Here is a 20,681-nt window from a genome sequence, read left to right on the forward strand (position 1 = left end):
AAAAGTTTAAGGACATACAGTTGACACAAATCAAGTTTTAGCCTTTGGGCCTTTCATTAGGTCATCTAGGGAAAAAAGAATCATAAACAACCCTCCCCTCCAACCCTAAAAAAAAGTCATCATAAAGAAGGGTTCTCTTTGATGAAGTAAGTTAAAAGTCTCTCTGGACACCGTGGATCAAAAAAGGTAAATACAGAGAGAGCAAATCCGAACAGTGTCTTCTAATTCCAAATGACTTTCATTTCAGCACTTCTGTTCTTTGGGTTCATGGGTTCCTTCATGCTTTAGACAACATTTTTGGAATCATGAGGAGAAAATATTTAAAAAATTACAATCTGTGTGTACCAAAAGATTCACTTTTAAAGCCTTCTCTGATAATATTCTCAGATGAAATATTTCTGGGATACGCATATCTTCTGGGGTAGGTAAAAGGGAAAAAACAGAGGTGGAGGAAAAAACAGACACAGATAAAACCAGAGTGGGAAAATGTTATTTGTTGAAGCTAGATTATGTGTATATGGGGTTCAAAATACCTCTCTACTTCTGCATATACTGTATTTGAAAATTCCTATAATTTCAAAAAGGTAAAAAGGTTTATGATAAATTATGATCCGTAATTTTATCTTCAGTACAAATCCTTTTAAAATATGTATGGAATGGAGTCAGTAGTATGTTTTAGCTGACTGTTGATTAGAATCACTTAATTTTTCCTTGCAATAGGTTTTATATTCTATTCAAAAGGATGGGTGCAATTGTGTAATACACATAGGACCATAAAACTACACTTATGTATATCCTGTCACTTTTTTTCCTAACAGAATTTTAATCTTTGATATGGACCCCATGTTCCCTGTCTCTCTCTTTCACACACACACACACACACACACACACACACACACACACAATCTTATTCTCAGCAATGGAAAGGAGGTGTGCTGGAGTATCTCGTATAATTCATTAGACAGGCTAATTTTATAGAAAAATCTTACACAGTGCTACATATAAAAGTTATGAGTTAATGGCTGCAAATTTTTACTTACTCTGAGTTTTCCATACCATCAAATCTCCTGCGACAGCTTATCTCTACAGCATCAAAGTTTATCTTGAATAGCTAGACTCATCACATCTTTTGAGTGTACTTAAAAAAATGCTAACCTTAGAGTTGGAATTAAAACAATATAATCAATAATTACCATTTAATGGGCATTTATGCTACAGGCCCTATGACAATATTTTCATATATACTCTCTTTTCTTTCCCACAGCAATGGTATGAGGAGGTATCATCACTATCAATAAATCTGAATCAGGGAGGTTAAAAAAAACCCAATGGTACATGGGTAGAAGAACTGTCTGAATACAAAGTCTATTTGTTGATAATTATACTGTGCGCATGCACGTGTATAGTTTCCAAAGGATTTAAAAAAAAAAACAACTTAGGAACACTGTATTCACCAGATCTGAGGTGTGAGTTTATCCTTAGGTAACACTCTTAATGAAATCGCTTCCACAGTTTTGTCCTAGTTCAGGGAAAGACGGTGTGTTCTGATCACCAGTCCCAGGAGCGCACCCCAGAAGCGTTCACCCAAGTGGTGTACTGAAGCATATCCTCTTCTTCTATTGGGCTGATCACCACTCTACACTTTTGGAAAAAGCAACCAAGGCTGTCCAGACAATGGCAAATCACAGGCAAACACAGTTTAGGGGGACACATCATTCGATGTTCTAAAATAGTTGAAATATCTTACTTTTATTAATATTTTTCCTACTGTTTTTGGTGAAAATGGTACATTAAAGGCACATACTCTATGGCCAGTAGTGTGAACATAAAGAAATATATTTGAATAATATCTTTAAAATATTTCAGTTTTATTAAATATTTTTATTCAGTTTTAAGATCACAGTTAAAGTACTTTAGCATGTTATACACATGACTTACATGTGCAATTTTTAGAAATATCAAATTAGGTATAAGATTTTGAAGAAAGAAATTATATAAATGTGTATATTGACTTTTACTACACATACATCTAAGAAAGCAATAATTCTGTTGTACCATTAAGTGGAAATCATTTATTACATGGCATGTTTACACCAACTCTAAAGAGAACCAAGCCAATTTCTGAAAGCAAAAAAAAAAAAAAAAAAAATGAGCGATTCAGTCATGCTGAAACTGTCAACAGACTTTAGACCCGCTGGTCAAATGAAGCTGTGGTTAATTTATGACATGTGAGTAAGCAATTCAAACCTACGAGAAGAGTTTATAATCTGGTATGTGGAGTCTCAGGTGATTTTATTCTTTTTTCTGACAAATTCCTGAGAGCAAGAGACTTGTTTAGAGCTAATGAAATGGAAAAAACGTTGTGGAGCCAGTTGCTGAGCTCCAGATCGCAAACCTTCCCCACCCCCCGTTCCACGGCTCTTAGAGCTGAGGCACTCATGTGAGGAGTCAGGGGACGTGAGCCCACCCCTCTGGTGGGCCACCGAGCGAAATCAGTGTTAATGCATGAAACATGCATGTCTCTATGATTTAGGTTAGAGCTTGTGAGGTAAGATTTGCATTGTGGGTGGAAGAGTTTTGAGGCATTGAATTAGATCCTTGTTACTCAGTAACCAGCTCTGGCCCAAGTTATCAGGAAATCTTTGGAGGGAGTAGTAATGTTCACAATAACTAGTTCTGTGCATAAAGATTGATTTAAGGGCATGATCAGTTTTGACCACTGACTGCAAAAAGAAAACAGCAGCCATATAATTTTTAACCACAAGGTTTCCTCTCTCAATTTAACAGTATGAATCATACCACCATAGATTAAATTTGGCCAGAAGAGGAACCTTTTTTAAAAAAAAAAAAAAAAGATGCACATTTATATATTTGAAGGAAGGGTAGCACATACAGATGGGGATTATGAGGGAGTCAAATACATTTGTCTTTTTATTCACGCTTGTTGCTTCTTTGTTCTGAAATATAAGGAAGATAAGGTCCTCAGTGAAATGAACAAAGTTGTTTAATATAGAATATAATAAACTTAGTTATCATTTCCAAACGAAAGTAAAGCAGTCCATCAAACCCTGAATACTTCGCCAGACACATCTGGTAAGATGAACTGAACAACAGCTTCTTTTAAAATTGTTAAGTATGCTGTTAGTCAATCTAAATAAGATAATTTTAAAAAAATCCAAAAACTCAAAACAAAATCCAAATCTAGTTCTTTGGGAATGCTTGTATAAACAAAAGCAACATCTAATTAAGAATTAGTATACTTTGTATAAGGTGCAAAATAAGGAGCTATTTGGGAAAGCTAAGTTTTAATTTCTACCTAGCAGTCACTCTGAATACTTTATAGGTCAAATGTAACAACAGCATTTGCTTCTACTGCCCATTTTCAGCAATACATTGTTCTCTCTGGAGGAGGCGGTTTGTGAAGTCAAAACACTGCAGTGGAAAATAGTGGCACTGAAGGTAGAAGCAAAAAAAGACAAACTTTTGAAACAGGACTTACTGAAATTAACTTTTAAAGCCGAGGTAGCCCATTAGGAGTGGCCTTATATGAGGGCTCTGTGGAGCAGTGCAATTGAAGGTGAATCTCCTCAACAGCATCACACCCCACAACATCCCCTTTACAAATGATGGCTCCAGGCCTCCTGCAATTTCCTTCCTTTTCCCAGACGAAGTGGTGGGTGCTTCTCCTTTGCTGTATGGAATGCCATCCTCCAGCCTCCAGCTGCTCGTCTTCAGAACACTTACGATTCATACAGTAGTTTAGCAGGCAGCATGGTCCCACTGCTTCACATTAATGTCAAATGCCAAACTTGGAACAGAGCTTTTTGGTATTTCCCCTCCCCTCCCCACCTTATAAACAAAACATGGCATTCAGTTTTCAGCTTACTCCTGTTCTGTAGCAATTTGTAATTAGCTTGTGACTTTACATAGGTGCAAACATTTCCATACATTGAGCCAAAGACTGCAGAGTGCAAACAAAATTTTATCTGACTTACAGTAGCATCTGACTTAATAAGAAAACAAAAGGATTTGAACACATTGGATTCTAAATAACCAGACCAGTTCAGATGCTCCTTTTTGTTCATAGTGTTCCATCATTATTTTGTTTCTCCAGCAATTTTAGTGGCAGGAAGTAGAATCACAATGATAACGTGGGAATTATTTTAACATGGCTTTGGGACATGGCATCGGTAGAAAGCTCATCTGACAGAATTAAATAAATATATTTCTGATATTTGTGGGAAAAAGACTATCGGAATTACAACAGTAGAATTTACCTTTTAAAACGGGTTTTAATGAATTAACAGTTTCGATCTAAAATCTGGGAACTAACCTAATTTGGGGACAAGAACCTGTATTTCCAATGTGGCTGTGGGACATTTTTCTTTTTCCTGATCTCATATACAGTACCCAAACAAATAAAAACTTTAAGGATGTCTTACAGTATTTTTTCTTTCACTCAGCTTCTTACAGCTGCAGCTTCAGTTACTATAATATACTCTACACACTTCAAAATTACATAGGAAATACCCAGAATAACTAAATAAATAAAAGGCTAAAGAAAACTGGAACAGTACTGCGTCTCCATCTGAGACGCAATCTTCTACTTCCAGCATCGCAGAGAAGGGCTAGGACAATTTTTTTTCAAAAGATTTATATACAGGCTTGAATCCAGAAATTAAGGTTAAAAGCATAAATATTGATAATTTCAACTAAATTCAGAATGGTTTCAGAAAGATATGATACAACAATTTAGAATAAAACAAAGCAGAAGAGCATCATATTTTGGTTTGCTTGAGATATATATAAGGTGCAACAACTTTTTCTCTTGAGGATGCTGTGGGACAAATGTTAGTGTAGATGGTATCTGCTGGCAGATTAAAGTACACACTATAGCAATATGATTTTCCAAAATAAAAAAGAATGAGAGAAATGAAATGAAAATGATAACAAGGGGTGGGGAGGAGAGCACTAATATTGGTCTGAAATATTTGTGCTAACGAATGTTGTTACCTGAAAATAACAACACTCCTTTCCAGCAGATTCAGGGCATGAGAAGCACAATTATTGAAATCAAGACTTTACTCAGAGAATCGACAAGGTGAGTCTAAGGAACTATAAAGCTTTGCAGGATTTCTGCTACTCTCAGTGCCTAACCGCTTAAAAATTAAGCATTTCTACAAAAAGGTTTGTTTTAAAGTATCTGAAAACAGTCATCTCCAGTAAGTTGCCCTCCCACCCCCAACCCTGCCTAAGGGAAAAGCCACTGAGGTTTAGGAAAAGCAGATCAAGTAAGATATTAATCATATAGAAAAAAAGTAATCTTTTGTTTTGCTTTTTTTTTTAAAAAAAAGGTCCCATGAATATACAGCAATCTCATAAGGAACTCTAGTAAAATGTAATCGGAGGACTGAAGGAGGGTGCTCTGGCAAAAATAGATCTATTCTAACGTGTTCTATAGAATAACAAGTTAGTACCATTGTCAAGGTGCATGTTCTGCACCATACAATTTTTGTTGTTGGTTTTTTGTTTTGGATTTTAGCTAATTATAATCTTCAAATCACTGCTAGCGAGTGGTCCAAAACTCCAACAGCCACCAACATAGGGACCCAGCAATTTCAAACATTCACTTTTTGTTTTGAAATTTAGAAAATATTAATAAAACAGCATCATAGTAAAAACATTATGCTACAGTCTGGAACTGCTCACTTGATTTATTCCTACATGAATGGGGTTAAGCTGTAACGTTTGATTAACCTTTTACTAATGCCTTCTTCCTCCATCCCCACCAGGAATATGCATTTTTGAGTACATCATTCCGATGCTTTGCTACCCTCTTTACCTGCTTTGGAAAAAAAAAAAAGAAGAAAAACCTCTATTTTTTTTTTCAATCCTGTTAGTATGTTGTACATATTTTCCAGCACCGGAACTGAAGTAATATCTACAACCATGAGAAGCTAAACCTAGTATGAATAGAGTCATTTTTGTATGGCTATTACGTCAAATTACAATTAGAAAAAAAATCATTACAATTCAGTCAAGTATAAATAAGAAAGCTAGATAAAACCATGTAAACTGTCACCATTTAGAGATCTAATTCAAAAGCTTCAAACTCGAACTAGCACTGTCAAAATTCCGCCAGTTTGAAAACCATTAAAAATTATTGCTGGAATCCAATAATTAAAATTTGGTAGTTTGTGCTGTGACGCAAGAGTGGGGAAATACTTTGTGCTATAGAACAAATACCCTGTAAAATCTGTAGCCTCAGACTAATTTTGATTTATCACTTTGCATCTGTTGCTAGGAAACAAGACACTGTGAATGTCAGGTGGTTAAGTCAATATGTTGAATGTTCTAAGCCAGTTAATCCACTTGGCGCTGGCATATGTATGGTTGGTTTTATGTTCAAAAGCAACAAAACACAAAAAGGAAACAGAGACTTGCAGGTGGATCTATGACTGAGAGTCCCACTCTGGTCAGGCATACCTCCCTCATCATTGACTCAATACCTCCTAAACAACACAAACTCAAAATGGCTCTAAAAACCTGCAGTGCCAATCAGGCTGTGCATAGCAATTGCAACCCGTCCAGTCAATCTGTGATGGATGTAAAAGGTCTGTAGCTCCAAGTCCACATGAAGTGAGTGTCTTCAATGTGTTTAGAATAGTGAAGTAATACTAAGGTCACTTCTGAATAATATTTTTGTCTTTTTTTTTGTTTGTATGAACAATCCATTGGTCACTTAGACCCCTGTGTAAAAATAAAAGAATCCTCAAGGCATGAAAACATCAGTAATCTGTAATCTGCAGGACTCTTCCCCTGTCTGGGAAAATATTTGCCACAATTTGCCTCAAGCAAATTCTTCTCGGTCACTCAAGGCTAAGAAAAAAATTCAGATTGTAAGAGTTGTAATTTTTTCTCTCTCTTTTTTTTTTTTTTTTTTTTTTTGCCAGCAAACTACCATTCTGGTGGCAAATATAAAAGTGCAGAATATATGGACCACGAGGCCGAGCATACACCACTAACAATGGTACATCTGCCTGCCCAGGCTGCCTGGGAGTCTCTGGAACAGGCTTTTTAATATTTATTCTACAATATAAATGTAGGTATAACCTATTATATAAACCATCTTAGAACTTAAATCTCCATGTACAAAAAAGACTAAGAATATCTAATAATAACTAGTGCAGTGCGTCAGTTTTTGTTTTTTTTTTGTTTTGTTTTGAAAGAATAACTAGGTAATATATGAAACTAGTTTCACACTCTCTGGTTGGTAAAAGAGATGCTGGATGAGCTACAGTAAAGGCAGCCTTTTACCAAGTTACCACCTATTACCGTCAAAAGCCTTCAATAGAAAGCAAAGCTCCAGGATCATTCTGTTTCTGCTCAATATCAGACAGATAACCTTACCCTCAAAGATTCTGGGTTCTGAGAGAACAAACTGGCCCAGGATGCTAACTTCTGCTTCAAGTGAATCTGGGCCGTGTAGGGCAACAAGCACTTGTTTGCAGTCTATATTTTCCACCACTTGGACTCACTAGCATCCCTCGGTAAAGACAAGGCTAGGGTAGTAGGTAAAGCACAATGTTTTACAATGAAAGGGCGCTTCACTGGTCAGCGCAGGAAATAAGTACAGGAGCCTGTGGCATTTCTTTTGGCTGTCCATCATGGGTGAGCGGAGTTGACCTCTGACCTCTGTAAAATAAAAGGAAGAAAAAGTCACTTATTCAGCATATGTTACTAGAGACAGGAGAGGATGATGAATAACAAGTGTGTTCCAATATCTTGTTTAACAGTTACTGCTGTTACTTACGTCATTTAATGAAAACTGTTTTTGCTTTAGAGTTTTTTCTCTTCTGTCCCTTTCCTGATTCTTTTTTTCCCCTTCCTCCTTCCCATTCTGTCTCCCTTCCTAAGATTTCATATCTGAATTCCCCTCACACAACTCAACAGCATACCCTCTGGCCTCAAACAACTAACCACTTCCATTTTGAAGAGATGAAATTTTAAGTACCAACAGATTTGGGGCAACTCTTTAAGAAGTGGGAAAATTTCAATCAAGGACTGGGGTTCTGGGACAGTAATTTTCCTGTTGATCCATTGGTATTAAAAATGACACATTCCTTTTCTTGACTTGCCTGAAGGGAAAGTTCTCTCATAGTAATTGGTAACCTTCAGGTAATTTAGTGATAATAAAAGCAATGACTCTGGAAGAGAAACAGATGGACTGTGACTCCAAAAAAAAAAAAAATGAATGAGGAAACAATAAAACCCTCTGAACTCACATGCACATGGACAGAGAGTGTTTGGAGGAAGAAAACAAGTACTGATGCTGGGTTTTAGATTTTAACAAAATCTACCCTAGTTGGGTGAAAATCAATACACATGGAGGGAGAACTCCAGACAGGACTAGAAAATTCATGGAAATTTCCATCATTTGGATAGAACCTATGCCAAACATAGCTGATTTTTCATTCAGCTTTTGTATAATTAGTAGTAAAAATACAATTTACTTCATGGTAATGAGAAAACTGTCCAAAATTCTTGGTAATTTCTACAGAGCTTCTCATTCTAAAAAGATAGGACTGGGCACTTCCTTGACATTTTCCAACAGGCCTACCAATCCTAGAAAATGCACACTCACTGCTCTGTAACCTACAATGGTCTGTAGTGCGTAACACTGTGCTGAAAATATGTGATGTATCAGCAATGTTTTCATTGGGATGACCTTTCAAAATCGTATCTTCTTCAGAGTACACAGAACAAAAGGAGCTATTTCAAGATTTAGCTTATACCTGGCTCTATAACTATACTCAAGTTTCTCTTGATGCACAAAAAAGAAAAATAATGTAGACAAATTGCAACATTTGGGGGTTTCAGAATCAAATGATCACTTAATAGCCCAAGATATTTAGGATTTTAGAAAAGCAAAACATTTTAGAATCAAACCTCTGGATTAAGCTATTCACATGTGGATGTTACAGATACCACCTGTTCAGTATGTTCAGCTCTTTGTTCAAGAAAGATGAAATTAAAATGCTACTTTTTACTTTTAAGATATTAAAAGATCCAAAAGAATTTTAGTAAGTATTAGAAAAGGAAAAAAACCAAAAAAGATGAAAAGTGCAACGTAAAAAAAGATGGCAAGAAGGAGAGAGAAATGGGGGAAAGTCCAGCTAAATCAATGGAAAAAGGAAAGAAGTCAGAATCACAGTGGGAGAGGACTCTGTGCTGCAATTGATGATTCTAGCTCCCAGAGGAAGGGTCAGGTGAGATTCCTCATGATTTTCTCCGACATGACTGAAGCTTTCCTTTGGCAGCACGCGAGATAAGGAGTTCAAATCTTGACTTGGGCACAAATTGGCTGTGTGCTCTTGGCAAGTTAATTAACAGTCATTAAAATGGGACTAAAAAGGCCCACTTGGGAGGGCTAATTTAACTTCTAGTAAATAAACTGGTCTCTTAACAAAGGTTTGTTCCAACTCTCTATTTTGTGTATTTTGTAAAACTGTCTAAGTTAGGTTTCTGAACCTAATGTTAGATTTTTTCATGGCATGAGTGCAGGTCTTATATTTCCACCCCTAACTCCACGGGCCACCCTTTAAACTATGAACCGAGTTGATGCTGAAGTAATGCTTAATTCATTGGTATGCAACCCAGGTTCAATTACAGTGAGCCTACAGGTAGAAGCCTGGTGGGTAGATCTGCTTTAACAGGTAAGGGCTCAAGTTACAGCTAAGACTCTCCAGGGTGATCTGTCCTTCTAGCTATTAAGAACACTAACCATTTATTAGGTTGATGGTAAAATTCTAGTAATCATTACTGTTCTTTCTAATGGAAGGTTAAAAAAAATAAAAAGAACCTTTACTCACATTATTTTTTCTATACCTGCTATCTAACTTAGGCAGTCATACTTCAGAAACTACCTCATTTATTCATTCACCCATTCATTTGTTCATTTATCAATTGTTATAACAGGAACTAAGCAAGCTGGTAACATAGAGAATAAAACCACTGTTTTGCTTTCAAAATATACTGAAAGTAGACAGAAGCATCGACAAATCAATACATCCCAATGTGGTCTGAGAGAGGTGTGAGCATAGCATGCAGGAACAACAAGAAACACACAGCCTAGGGCATCAGGAGGACTGAGAGAAGAGGACTGGGGACTAGGGTGGGGAGAAGGAGAGCAGTTCACCTGATCAGAGGATGTACAAGGCAAGAGCTTGGCATATCTGGAAAGGGGTAAGTGATTCCACATAACTGCAGGGTAGGGAGTGTGGAGGGTGGGGACAATGAGATTGGAAAGGTTTGCTGTGGCTTTCTGCTGATGCAAATTGGGAACCATGGAGGGCTGGTTAACAGAGCAACGGTGTGACCATGCTTAGAACACAGGCAGCAGCCAAGTTGCTTATGTGCTAGCCTTTTCCTACCCTTGAATTATTATCCCTCTCTCAATTCTTAGATTCTTTCTTATTTCCACAATTCACAGGGACACTTAATAACATTCAGGCAGATATTTTAAGTTCTCACTGCATGTGCATGTGTTTGTCCTCTATCCTTGACTGCACGACTCCACGAATGGCGAAGTATCTGTGCATTGTGTCCCTCAGAGACCTCAGTGAATTTTAACAATGTCTGTCAGCATTCACTTGCTATTAGGAACTTGCAGTGTACACATAAAAAGGAATTTGACTTCTTGGAAATATCTAGAGGCTATTTGTGAGGAAGTACTCAAACTGTAATACAACACGTAAATAGCAAGAAGCAAACCAAGCTCACGTCAGGGGACTCCAGGTTTACCTGGATGTGAAAAAGGAGCGTGTGGCCTACAACTGGCTACACAAGCTGCACTGGGTTGAGAGCTCTTTTGTACTGAAGACTGAAAGTCTAAGAAAGCAGCTCATCCATGGGTAATCCATTTTGAATAGGAATATAAAATACCTGAATTTACAATAGGCTTTTTTGCCTTCCCAAAGGATCCATTAAGTAGCAGAATACCCAATTATACACTTAGAACTTAATATACTTTCTGTGGGGCTTCGCTGAGTTCAAAGGGTTTTCACATCTATGATCTCATCTGATGCTTACAACTTCGTAATTCTTTGGGGATATCACTATGCTCAATGTGTGCTGAGAAAACTAAAGTCCAGAGAAAAAAATTACTTTGTAGGAAATCACAGAAGAGTTGAAGAAAAATCCAGGCATCTGGCTGCCATGAGTCAGATGCCAAGATGCTCTTTCCCTTGGACTGCACTGTCTTCTGATGGCTGGTGATGGCACCAACACCATCACCAATAAGGGGCGTTCCACACTCTAGCACTGGGATGCTAGAGTTACCCCACATAACATCTCTGTGAAATGAGTGCCACCTGCCCCTGTTTTTTTTAGAGGAAAAAAACCAAGGGTAGAGAGGTTAATAATCTTGGTCAAGATCTTTTGGTTTGCAGGTGATGGAGCTAGGACTCAAACCTCAGTCTGCAATGGGACTCCAAAGCTCATTGGTCAGATAATATTGCTTCCCTGCTCTCAGGCTTTTTATGGAAATGAAGTTTAGCCACAGGATAACATATTCAAAATAAAACACTTGGCTGACTATATTCCCTGGTATTTTCCCGCACTGCTAATTAGCATGTATACTTTTGTAATACCTCATATAACCAATAGTGCTCTTGAACCAAGTTTGAACCCCAATGCCCTGTAAAAAATGTCACAAATCACCTCAAAGAGGTTGATCTGGTTTCCATGTTGCTTTCTCCTTCCACGTTCTACCACTAACCTGTGCACATTTTCCATGGCTGCCACTTCAGCCAGTGCAGCAAGGCTAAAGAACGCAGACACGGCAGGCATTTCTGGAGTACTGCTCCGCGTCTCCCCGACCTCGGTGTTGTGTGCGCATTCGTCATTGCAGTCTGTCTCAGTTGCTTTAGGAAGACTCCTCTGCAGTTGTTCCTTTGGTTTGTCATCTGTAACAAAAGAGAAATCCATCATGAGAGGATCACTCTGTTCTCTCCAGAGAAGAGACACAGAAAACGCTGTGCCAGTCAACGTGAAAAGAGCTAACGTTCTCTACTGTTCACTTTTGCTATCCATCGAATATTAAGGCTTTTACAGAATCTCTTCTCCTCGGTAACAAAGCTCTTTTATTAAGCTCAGTTGCAACTATGGACAGCACTGTGCCCTGAGGCTGAGCTGAAGAGAAGCTGTGTTTTATCTGAGGTCAAAGAATGGGTCAGTTTTGGAGTGAGAAGGAAAAATGAGCCTCGGCTAAAATAAAACCCAAGGGACTTCTGTAGAGGGGCCTGTAGATGCTGTAAAAGAGCGCTTAAAAACCCAACTGACTAAACATTTCTCACGAAGCTGTAGCATGCCCTACTATGGCAACTTGGACATTGGGTATGCTGTGATACCAACACTTAGGATGGCCTATACAGCACATAAACCAGTTCTAATGAGAGCCCAAGTTGTTATTTTGTTCTAAAGACCTACTGGAGAGAAGACAAAGCCCTCTGGTCTTTACAAAGAGGTGGATGAAATGCTGTGCAAGTATGCCTGCTACAAATGAGTATACTTTCTTTATTATGTAGCCATTATAGAGAAGGGAAATTTTTATCACAGTTTAAAAAAAATTGTAAATATAGAAAATGACGGATAAAAGCTTTAAATATTATCTATTAGGACCCAAAAGTGGTATGACACTTTTCTATGTAAATGGGACTGTTCTCATATTTTTTCACTCCTCCTCCAAGTGAAAACAAATGTGGATGTAACAATCTACAAAATGAAAGTCACAGAACAGAACTCCGATTGGACAGAAAAGGAGGGAGGGGACTGCTGGGCTAAACATCAGGACATCTAGGTTTTAGTCCTCATTCTACTTCTACTGTATTGAATGTACTCAAACAAAAACTTCCACCTCTTTGAATTTTTTCTCTATATGACAGGGCAAAATCAGGGCCTTTAATATACTCTATGTTTCTAACAATCTAAATATTCAAAACACACAAAAGAAGTGCACAAAATTCATAAACTGTCCTCTAACTAAGCAAACAGTTCCCCTCTATTAACACCTAGATTAACCCAAATCACATAAAATAAAATTGCGGAGGTGCTGAGAGGCAGAAAGGCAACAGCCAAGGCCATTAGTACCTAGCTGGTATACCACACCAAGATTTTGGGGCCGGGGGGGTCTCAGTATCACTCATCAGCCACACCCCTTACCTTGGGCTCCTCAGGTCATTCTACTGCCAAAGAGGCTACCAGGAACAGCAAACAGACCACAGGCCATGATTGAAAATGGAGAAATTCACCAGTTGGTTGAATTAAATCAGATAACTCAAGAAATCCAGAAGCATTCTCAGGCTCCCTGCATGGTCTAAACCAGTTATACAGGAAGTGGATGTTGGATGCATTTTAAACTTAATCTACTGGTTTGAATGCCTGGTAATCTGGCTTGTAGTGACCCGAATAGCAGACCATGGTCAAATACTGATTCATCTAGTATCTTTAAAAGTCTAGGATCTCCTGGAATTAAGATTGCTTTTGTGCACATTCAGAAAGAGAAAGGGAAGATGACAGTCCTAAAAACTACCTTTCTTTTCTAGGAATTCAGATATGCTCTTGGAAAACTAGCTATGATTTTAAACATGGAATAAAACATGTTTGGAGGTCTGTAGAAAGCTGCAGAATAGACTCATTTTTCAATAGGAACCACAGTTGCTTACAGTCATTTGCTGACATGGTGGTCATCTGCTTGCTCTAGTTATCTCTGTTTAAAGCAAGCTTATCCAACCCATGGCCTGCAGGCTGCATGTGGCAGGGGACAGCTTTGAATGCAGCCCAACACAAATTTGTAAACTTTCTTAAAACATTCTGAGATTTTTTTGCGTTTGTTGTTTTTTTTTTTTGAGACAGAGTCTCACTCTGTCGCCCAGGCTGGAGTGCAGTGGCGCGATCTCGGCTCACTGCAACCTCTGACTCCCGGGTTCACGCCATTCTCCTGCCTCAGCCTCCCAAGTAGCTGGGACTACAGGTGCCCACCACCAGGCCTGGCTAATTTTTTGTATTTTTAGTAGAGATGGGGTTTCACAGTGTTAGCCAGGATGGTCTCGATCTCCTAACCTCGTGATCCACCCACCTCGGCCCCCTAAAGCGTTGGGATTACAGACGTGAGCCACCGTGCCTGGCTTGTTTTTTTTTTTTTTTTTTTAAGCTCATTGGCTATTGTTAGTGTATTTTATTGTGGCTCAAGACAATTCTTCTTCCAGTGTGGCCCAGGGAAGCTAAAAGATTGGACACCTCTGGTCTAAAGCTCTCTCTTCTTACCCAAAGTACCTCCTGCTGGTGATACCCGGCCATCTGCTGTCCTCACAAGGTGTGTAATCTTGGTTTTCCTTGCTTTTCTCTTTTGGCTGCCCACTAAAGGTTCTTGCGTTGTTGTTGGCTCTGGAGTGTTGAAAATGGATGGGATATTTTTAACCTTATGAACAGGCTCCGTGGTGTTTCTGTCTTCTGAAAATATGGCTGAAATAGGAAATACCATGCATAGTTATGCACAAAAACAGAAGGCACCAAAATTGCTCTTAGAAGGAAACATGTCTAAATTTCTGACCCATCTGAATGGAGAATTTACACTGAGAGTTTTCAAAGTACTGATGGAAAAAATGAAATAAAACGTTGCCCCTAACTTGTTTAGTACCAATTGATATTTGCTTTGATAAATTAAATGCAGTGAATTAAGACACCCCCTCTTTTTTACATTTTCTAAGTCTTTGGGTGTTGAACGTTGGTGGGGATGATAATTTAGGTAAATCTGAGTAAATTATGTCCTCTTGTAAATTATGTCCTGGTTGTGATCAGGGTCTCTATCTGAGAGATCCTTTTGGCCAGTTGGCCTAGAGAGGATGGTAAAAGAAATTTCTTCAGAGGACACTAAAATTAAATATGTGCTTCTTAAATTTATATTTATGGTTGGGACATTTGCTTTTAAGCACCAGGTTGAATTGATCAGAAAAGAAATTGAGGCCTGACTTTCTTTCATGTAGATTGACTGTGCAGTAAGGACAGGACAAACATTGTTGAAGCCAGCATGCCAAGGAAAGAAACTCTCATTCACTGAATTCTAAAACAAGGAATACACTTAGTGAGATAATTTAACGAAGTCCCACATGTCATCCTGGCTTGTGGAGAGGCTAGTTTTAGGTATCCTAATTGTAACCCCAATAAATCATTTGATAGCAAACTCCTATATTCTGAGTCACTCTGTCAAGAGTAAGGAAGACACCTGTACCACAGACTTTTCTCCTGGTTTACACAGATTGGGGATGCTTGTGTCTTTTCTTATATATTCATTTTCTTAGCAGTTTACCCCCTCCTGACCTTAACTTAAAAGTAAGAAAAGATGTGTAGATATGAGTTTAGTAAGTGTTTAGGGGTATAACATAGCTGAGTTTTATGATTGGGACTTTAAAAGAAATTCCAGTGACCCAAGGGCTTTTAAGCTGGGAAAAGAAGCACTTTCATAATTTTTAACTACCCAATTTCTTAGGAGAGACATAGAAATTATTTTTGACAAAGAAAAGGAGAATGTGGGTCGGAAAACTAATGTCAGACATGACAAGCACTAAGCAAACTAAATCCAGAGGAGGCATATCTGAAGGTAGATATTGGCAATAAAGCTATATATATATATATTTGGAAGAAAAGCTAAAATAAGAAGAAAAAAAAACTAGAGCAAGAATAACTCAGGGTGTGAAAAAATGAACTTGTTGGTATAAACACTTGCACAGCCCTCATTTAAAATGTTTAATCTAGGTGTTTAATGGATTTAGGTACATCCTCAAGAAAGAAGGCTATGAATTAATAAGATTATTTGTCCTGGAAATCATGGCACCTAGTCTTTAAAAGATGTTTCAAAAGAAGGGCTGATTCCAGGCTTCACATTCCTAAACAAGTGGGAAATAATTTCAATTACATCAAAAGAAAGTATGTAAAGCAGAAATCACACCATCATTTCTGGTTTGGCCTTACCTCAATATTGCATAACAGATGGCTGTGTGCAGACAGGCTTAAGATAACAGTTGTTTTAAAAAAACTACTTGGCAATGCTCCCAAACACCTTTTCAAGTAAGTAATCAAAAGTCAGAAAAAATACTCCTTTTAGATTGCAGATCTATTCCCAGGTCAAATAGATCTACCTCAATGGTGGATTAATTTACTCAGTTATTATACTTAGTCTTAGAATATTTGTACTTTGATATTTAGCTTAACATAGGCCAGTGGTGGGACATATTTTAAGATTTTTTTTTTTTTAGTTTAAACGTCAATAAAAGCTTCCAGCAAAATAAAAAATAATTCAGTTAGAAACACTCCAAAGAAGATGCATGATTCTATTTTAGCCTTAAAATTCAAAGCCTCTTTTAAGTATAAAGAAGCCCCAAATCTGAATTTACAATGAGCATTAAATAACATCTATTGCACATTCATAAGCTTCGAGATTTCTAACTTCTTATCCAGATCCATCAGCTGTCCCTTCTGATTACAGGAGTCTTGTTTACCTCTCCACGTGTCTCCACATGGTGGATGGACATTCCAGAAAGAATATTAATCTCTTCCCTTTTCTACTTCCCCTTCCCAGGAAAGTACAGAACATGTAGAAATAAGGGTATATAGTGGGGTTCCAAAGATGGAAAGGTGCATCATATCTTACATTAGAACTGGCTGCGGAAAGAAGAACCAAGGAGGTCAATGAAAAGACATGGACACCAGAAAAAGGCCAAGTCGGCTGGGAAAGATGACTTGCTTTTTACACAGAGACCATGGGGTAATGGCAGTAACAGTCACAGAGAGACCAGAATTTACTAACTGCAGTCCAACTGACCGTGGGCCTCTGTTTCTTCATTCAGAGATGGAGGTGGGACTGTATTAACTTTAAAGGAGCCATCTAGCCCTAAAATAATTTTGCTACATAGGCTACCATCAGAGATCTGGCCAGGGGCAACAACAACAACAACAACAAACCACCAGTCAGCTCCAGAGTCACAGGCTGGGAAACAGTACTCCCGTGACTAGCACTGTTTTTGTTTGTTTGGCGAGCCTTCAAATGGTTTCATTTCTACTTAATAGTTGTTCCTTTTCTAGTTTGTTCCAGATGAATTGGTAAAAACACAGTAAGAAGCGTAAGGCACGGCTGCAAAAGGGTTGATTGCAAATGGAGGTACAGTTTCTGCCTAAAACCAGACTGTGACTACGGAAAGCTCAGAAACCAGCAGGCAAAGAGCCTGGGGGCCCAAAGCAGGCCAGCAATACTCAAGTCCCAAGGGTCAGTATATTGGAAGAAAGTAAAGGAGTGAATCAGACTGCAGACCAAGTGGAAGAGGCAAAAAAAAAAAAAAAAAAAAAAAAGACTATGTCGGAGGTTCTCATAAGTTCCCCAAAAGAAGGTAATGCCAATTAACCAGAGGTCTCCTCTAAACCTACTGTTACATCAAAATGCAATGATGGGCCCTGCAGATGACGCACATTTGCAAAAGGTATGTAATGTGACCTTCCTAGAGTTTGGAAGAGGATAAGGGTCCAGACTCATGTTCTGACCCAAGGGTTAACCCCAGAACGTATGGTCTTGTTTGGTGGTTTAGACTGAGGACAGCCTTCAGGATCAGCCCTCAGGGAGACCCTTCCCCTAAGACAGAAGAATTAGGGAAGGCAGATGGGACTGTGTCCAAGAAGTAGTTTTCTGGAACAAAACAGTAGATCTGAGTCCAACGACATTGGCAAAGCAGACAAAAGCTTGGTGGTGAGGGACATGAGATGAAAAAAGTTCAGAGAGGGAAACAAGCACAAAAGTTGAGTACAAAGATAGCAAGTTAGTTCCTCCCGACAACCCGCAACCTAATGGAAATGTAAGAAAAGAAAGGCTTTGTGGCTCCAAAACAAATTAGTCATTTTTTTTCCAGCTTTTAATTGAGCACACAAAACTACCTGAACACTTCAGAACCAGTCCACAGGGCTAGTTTTTACACCCAAACAATAACCATAACACACTTGGTGCATATCATCTGAGAGTGATAATGCAAGCTCACTCCTGGAGCCACATCAGGAATGTAGCAATAAAAGACCATCTTGTTTTCCAAAATCTGATCCCAAAATGTGGAGCAGGTTTTTTGGGAAAGCAGCATTGCTCTTGTATTGTACCCCATGAGGCCACTAGAGTGCTCCAACTGGGGTTTCAAACTTGCACTGAAATTATTATAGCCAGATCTGGAATCTAATTGCCTTTGGTAGGTCTCCCATGAGCTGAAACAGCAGTCAGATGCTGAATAGAAAACAGGAAAAAGAAATGAATGAGCCTTACCCAACATCCTGGGAGACTTTGCTGAAGTTATATAGCAACTATTTCAAACTTAAGAAAAGAGATCGAGTTAGACTGGGCACTGTGGATCGTGTGTGAAAATCTAACTATAAACCAGAATTTTCCTGCCTATAATTAGATTTATACACTGCAAAGAAGTGAATTTTAACAGAGATTCCCAGTCCTAGGTTTTGGGGTTTTTTTTTCCCTGTTGTGAAATATCATTTATATTTTCAATATTTGAACCAAATGAGGGTTAAAAGTCTACAAATATGAAAAACGGAAAATGTAGTAGCCGATGTACTTAAATGGAGAGATGGTTTCTTCCCTATCTGCTTGTGTTGCTCAGGCCATAATTCCTTACCATGTATTCAAGGCTGATAAACCCTCCTTAATTCACTGGGAATGCTGTTAAGATGAAATTGAAAAAAAAAATATATATATGAAAGCCCCCTGTAAACTATAAAGTGGTAGTAAGTATTAGTTATCATCATCATTATTATTGCAATTAGAAACTTCTAGCTTAAAGCATGAGCGTATGACACCATAACTAGGTGGAAAGATAAACACACTGGCAGAGGTAGGAGGTAGTGTTCTTGGTTTATTTGAAAATCCTACCTTTAATTCTAGGCTGTGGGCAATTTTTTAAAATACATATATACTGAAATTTCAAAAAGTGGTTTAACAATTTTGAATTGTAAAAGCCCAGGGCTTAAGACACATTATTAACATAGCATTTAAACATATTACTAAGCATCTAAATATTTCTGATATTTTGAAAAAAAGATTGCAAGGTGCCTGTACACAGGGTGGTATAAAGAAAACACAGCGAACTTGAAGTCATCTACTTCAGAAGAAGTCAGAATAGCTGAACAGTTATATAGCATCAGTTGACTCAATATTTCTATTAAAGACATCAGCTACAAACAATTCCTAACATTTGAGCAGGATTTTAATCTTAGACATGTTTAAATTATTCTATATTATTGCTATATTTTCTGTCATATAGTTATACCCTCTCCAAGGTGAAGTTTCAATAAGCAGTGATATAGTCATAGATGAGAGAGAGTATTAAAGGCCTAGAAAACTCACAAAGCACATAGTCACTACACAAGTAAATGTTGGAGACAGTAAGAAAATAAAAAACCAAAAATGGTTACTTTAAATTACTAGTAATTTCTGATGCTCAAATTGATTCTTTTTTCCTGGCCACATAAAATGAGTTTGTACTCTACACTAAATAATGGACATGCATTTTTCAGTGCATATTCTCCAAAAGTTGTTTCATATACATTAATAATAAATATAATTAAATATCACCAATTATAACTGTATTTCTACTAAAGCCTGGGACTGCCTATAAGACTCAAAAGTGATTTACTTTTCTGCCCCCAAAAGCAGAAAATTAGGGCTACAGAATATAGTACTTCTAGTATCACAATACTTACTCAAGATACCAGAGCAATAAAATCATTATCAAGTGTTAGAGGGGAAACAGAATTTACAGTCTGTGTACTGCCTCATCTCATCATTCACCCAATCTCTAAACACACAAATTATATATGTACTTAATACCAATGTGGAGAGTAATCCTAGTGAGGTTAAACAATTTGTCCTACTGAAAAATGCTGATTAGTGGCACGTCTGAGACTAGAACCCAGATTTCCTAATCCCCAGATAAGTGCTCTTTCTACTACACTGCACTTGCTCTGGTACCTCTGTAGGGTTTTCAGTGTTTAAAAAAACAGAACAAAGTACTTAGAACAGTATCATTTTAAGTAAAGAGTAAAGTGGTCCTAAATGTCCTTCAAACTCTTCTGCTAGTTCATAAGTGCCTTACATTAAAAAAACTATAAGGAACATATTTTTAAAATATACGAGCTAATGTATCAATTTGAGGATGTTCGGATTTAATGCTGTGAACAGCAGAATTCATATTTTGTTTTGCCAGCACTGATGCAGAATATTCCATAGAGGCTGTGAATGTGAATCGACAAGTGAGATAATAGATGTAGTGCTGGCGTTTTCTGTAAAAGTAAAATGACACAGAAGCTGACGTGGCTCATGTAAATGATGCCTACTAAATCAAAAATACTTATGTTTAACATGAACTCAAACTTGACCATTTTTGCTAGCTATCTTAAAATCATGACTATTTCTGATAAGTGACTTAAGTCAATTGTGCATTTTATTTTTTTTCTCATTTTCAGTAAAGGAACGATAGCATATTTGAGAGTCAAAAGATGTGGACTAGGTCATGAAGTTCCCATTTCTGGATATAAGTGAATCAAAGGAGTTGAAACAAATCATCTCTAAAATCCCTTCGAGTTTT

The 20,681-nt window shown here is 37.8% G+C and overlaps 1 protein-coding gene across 31 annotated transcripts in view; it reads right to left on the reverse strand.

The window, feature by feature from the left end:
- Positions 1-1,860: 1,860 nt before the first annotated feature.
- Positions 1,861-20,681, reverse strand: part of BBX (BBX high mobility group box domain containing) — a 280,471-nt gene continuing 261,650 nt past the window's right edge. For 17 of the 31 annotated variants that reach the window (XM_003776175.5, XM_003776174.5, XM_063721811.1 and 14 more), the window contains 3 exons: positions 14,326-14,523; positions 11,780-11,966; positions 1,861-7,695 (listed from right to left, as the gene is read on the reverse strand). In XM_003776175.5, the coding sequence (XP_003776223.1) occupies positions 7,608-7,695; positions 11,780-11,966; positions 14,326-14,523 (473 nt within the window). In that variant the 3' untranslated portion in view covers positions 1,861-7,607. Of the gene's footprint in view, positions 7,696-11,721; positions 11,967-14,325; positions 14,524-20,681 lie in introns of all 31 variants that reach the window. The other 14 variants (XM_063721806.1, XM_009238564.4, XM_054551568.2 and 11 more) reach the window with 5 other exon arrangements.

This window comes from Pongo abelii, chromosome 2, assembly GCF_028885655.2.
Source record: "Pongo abelii isolate AG06213 chromosome 2, NHGRI_mPonAbe1-v2.0_pri, whole genome shotgun sequence".
NCBI lineage: Eukaryota > Metazoa > Chordata > Mammalia > Primates > Hominidae > Pongo > Pongo abelii.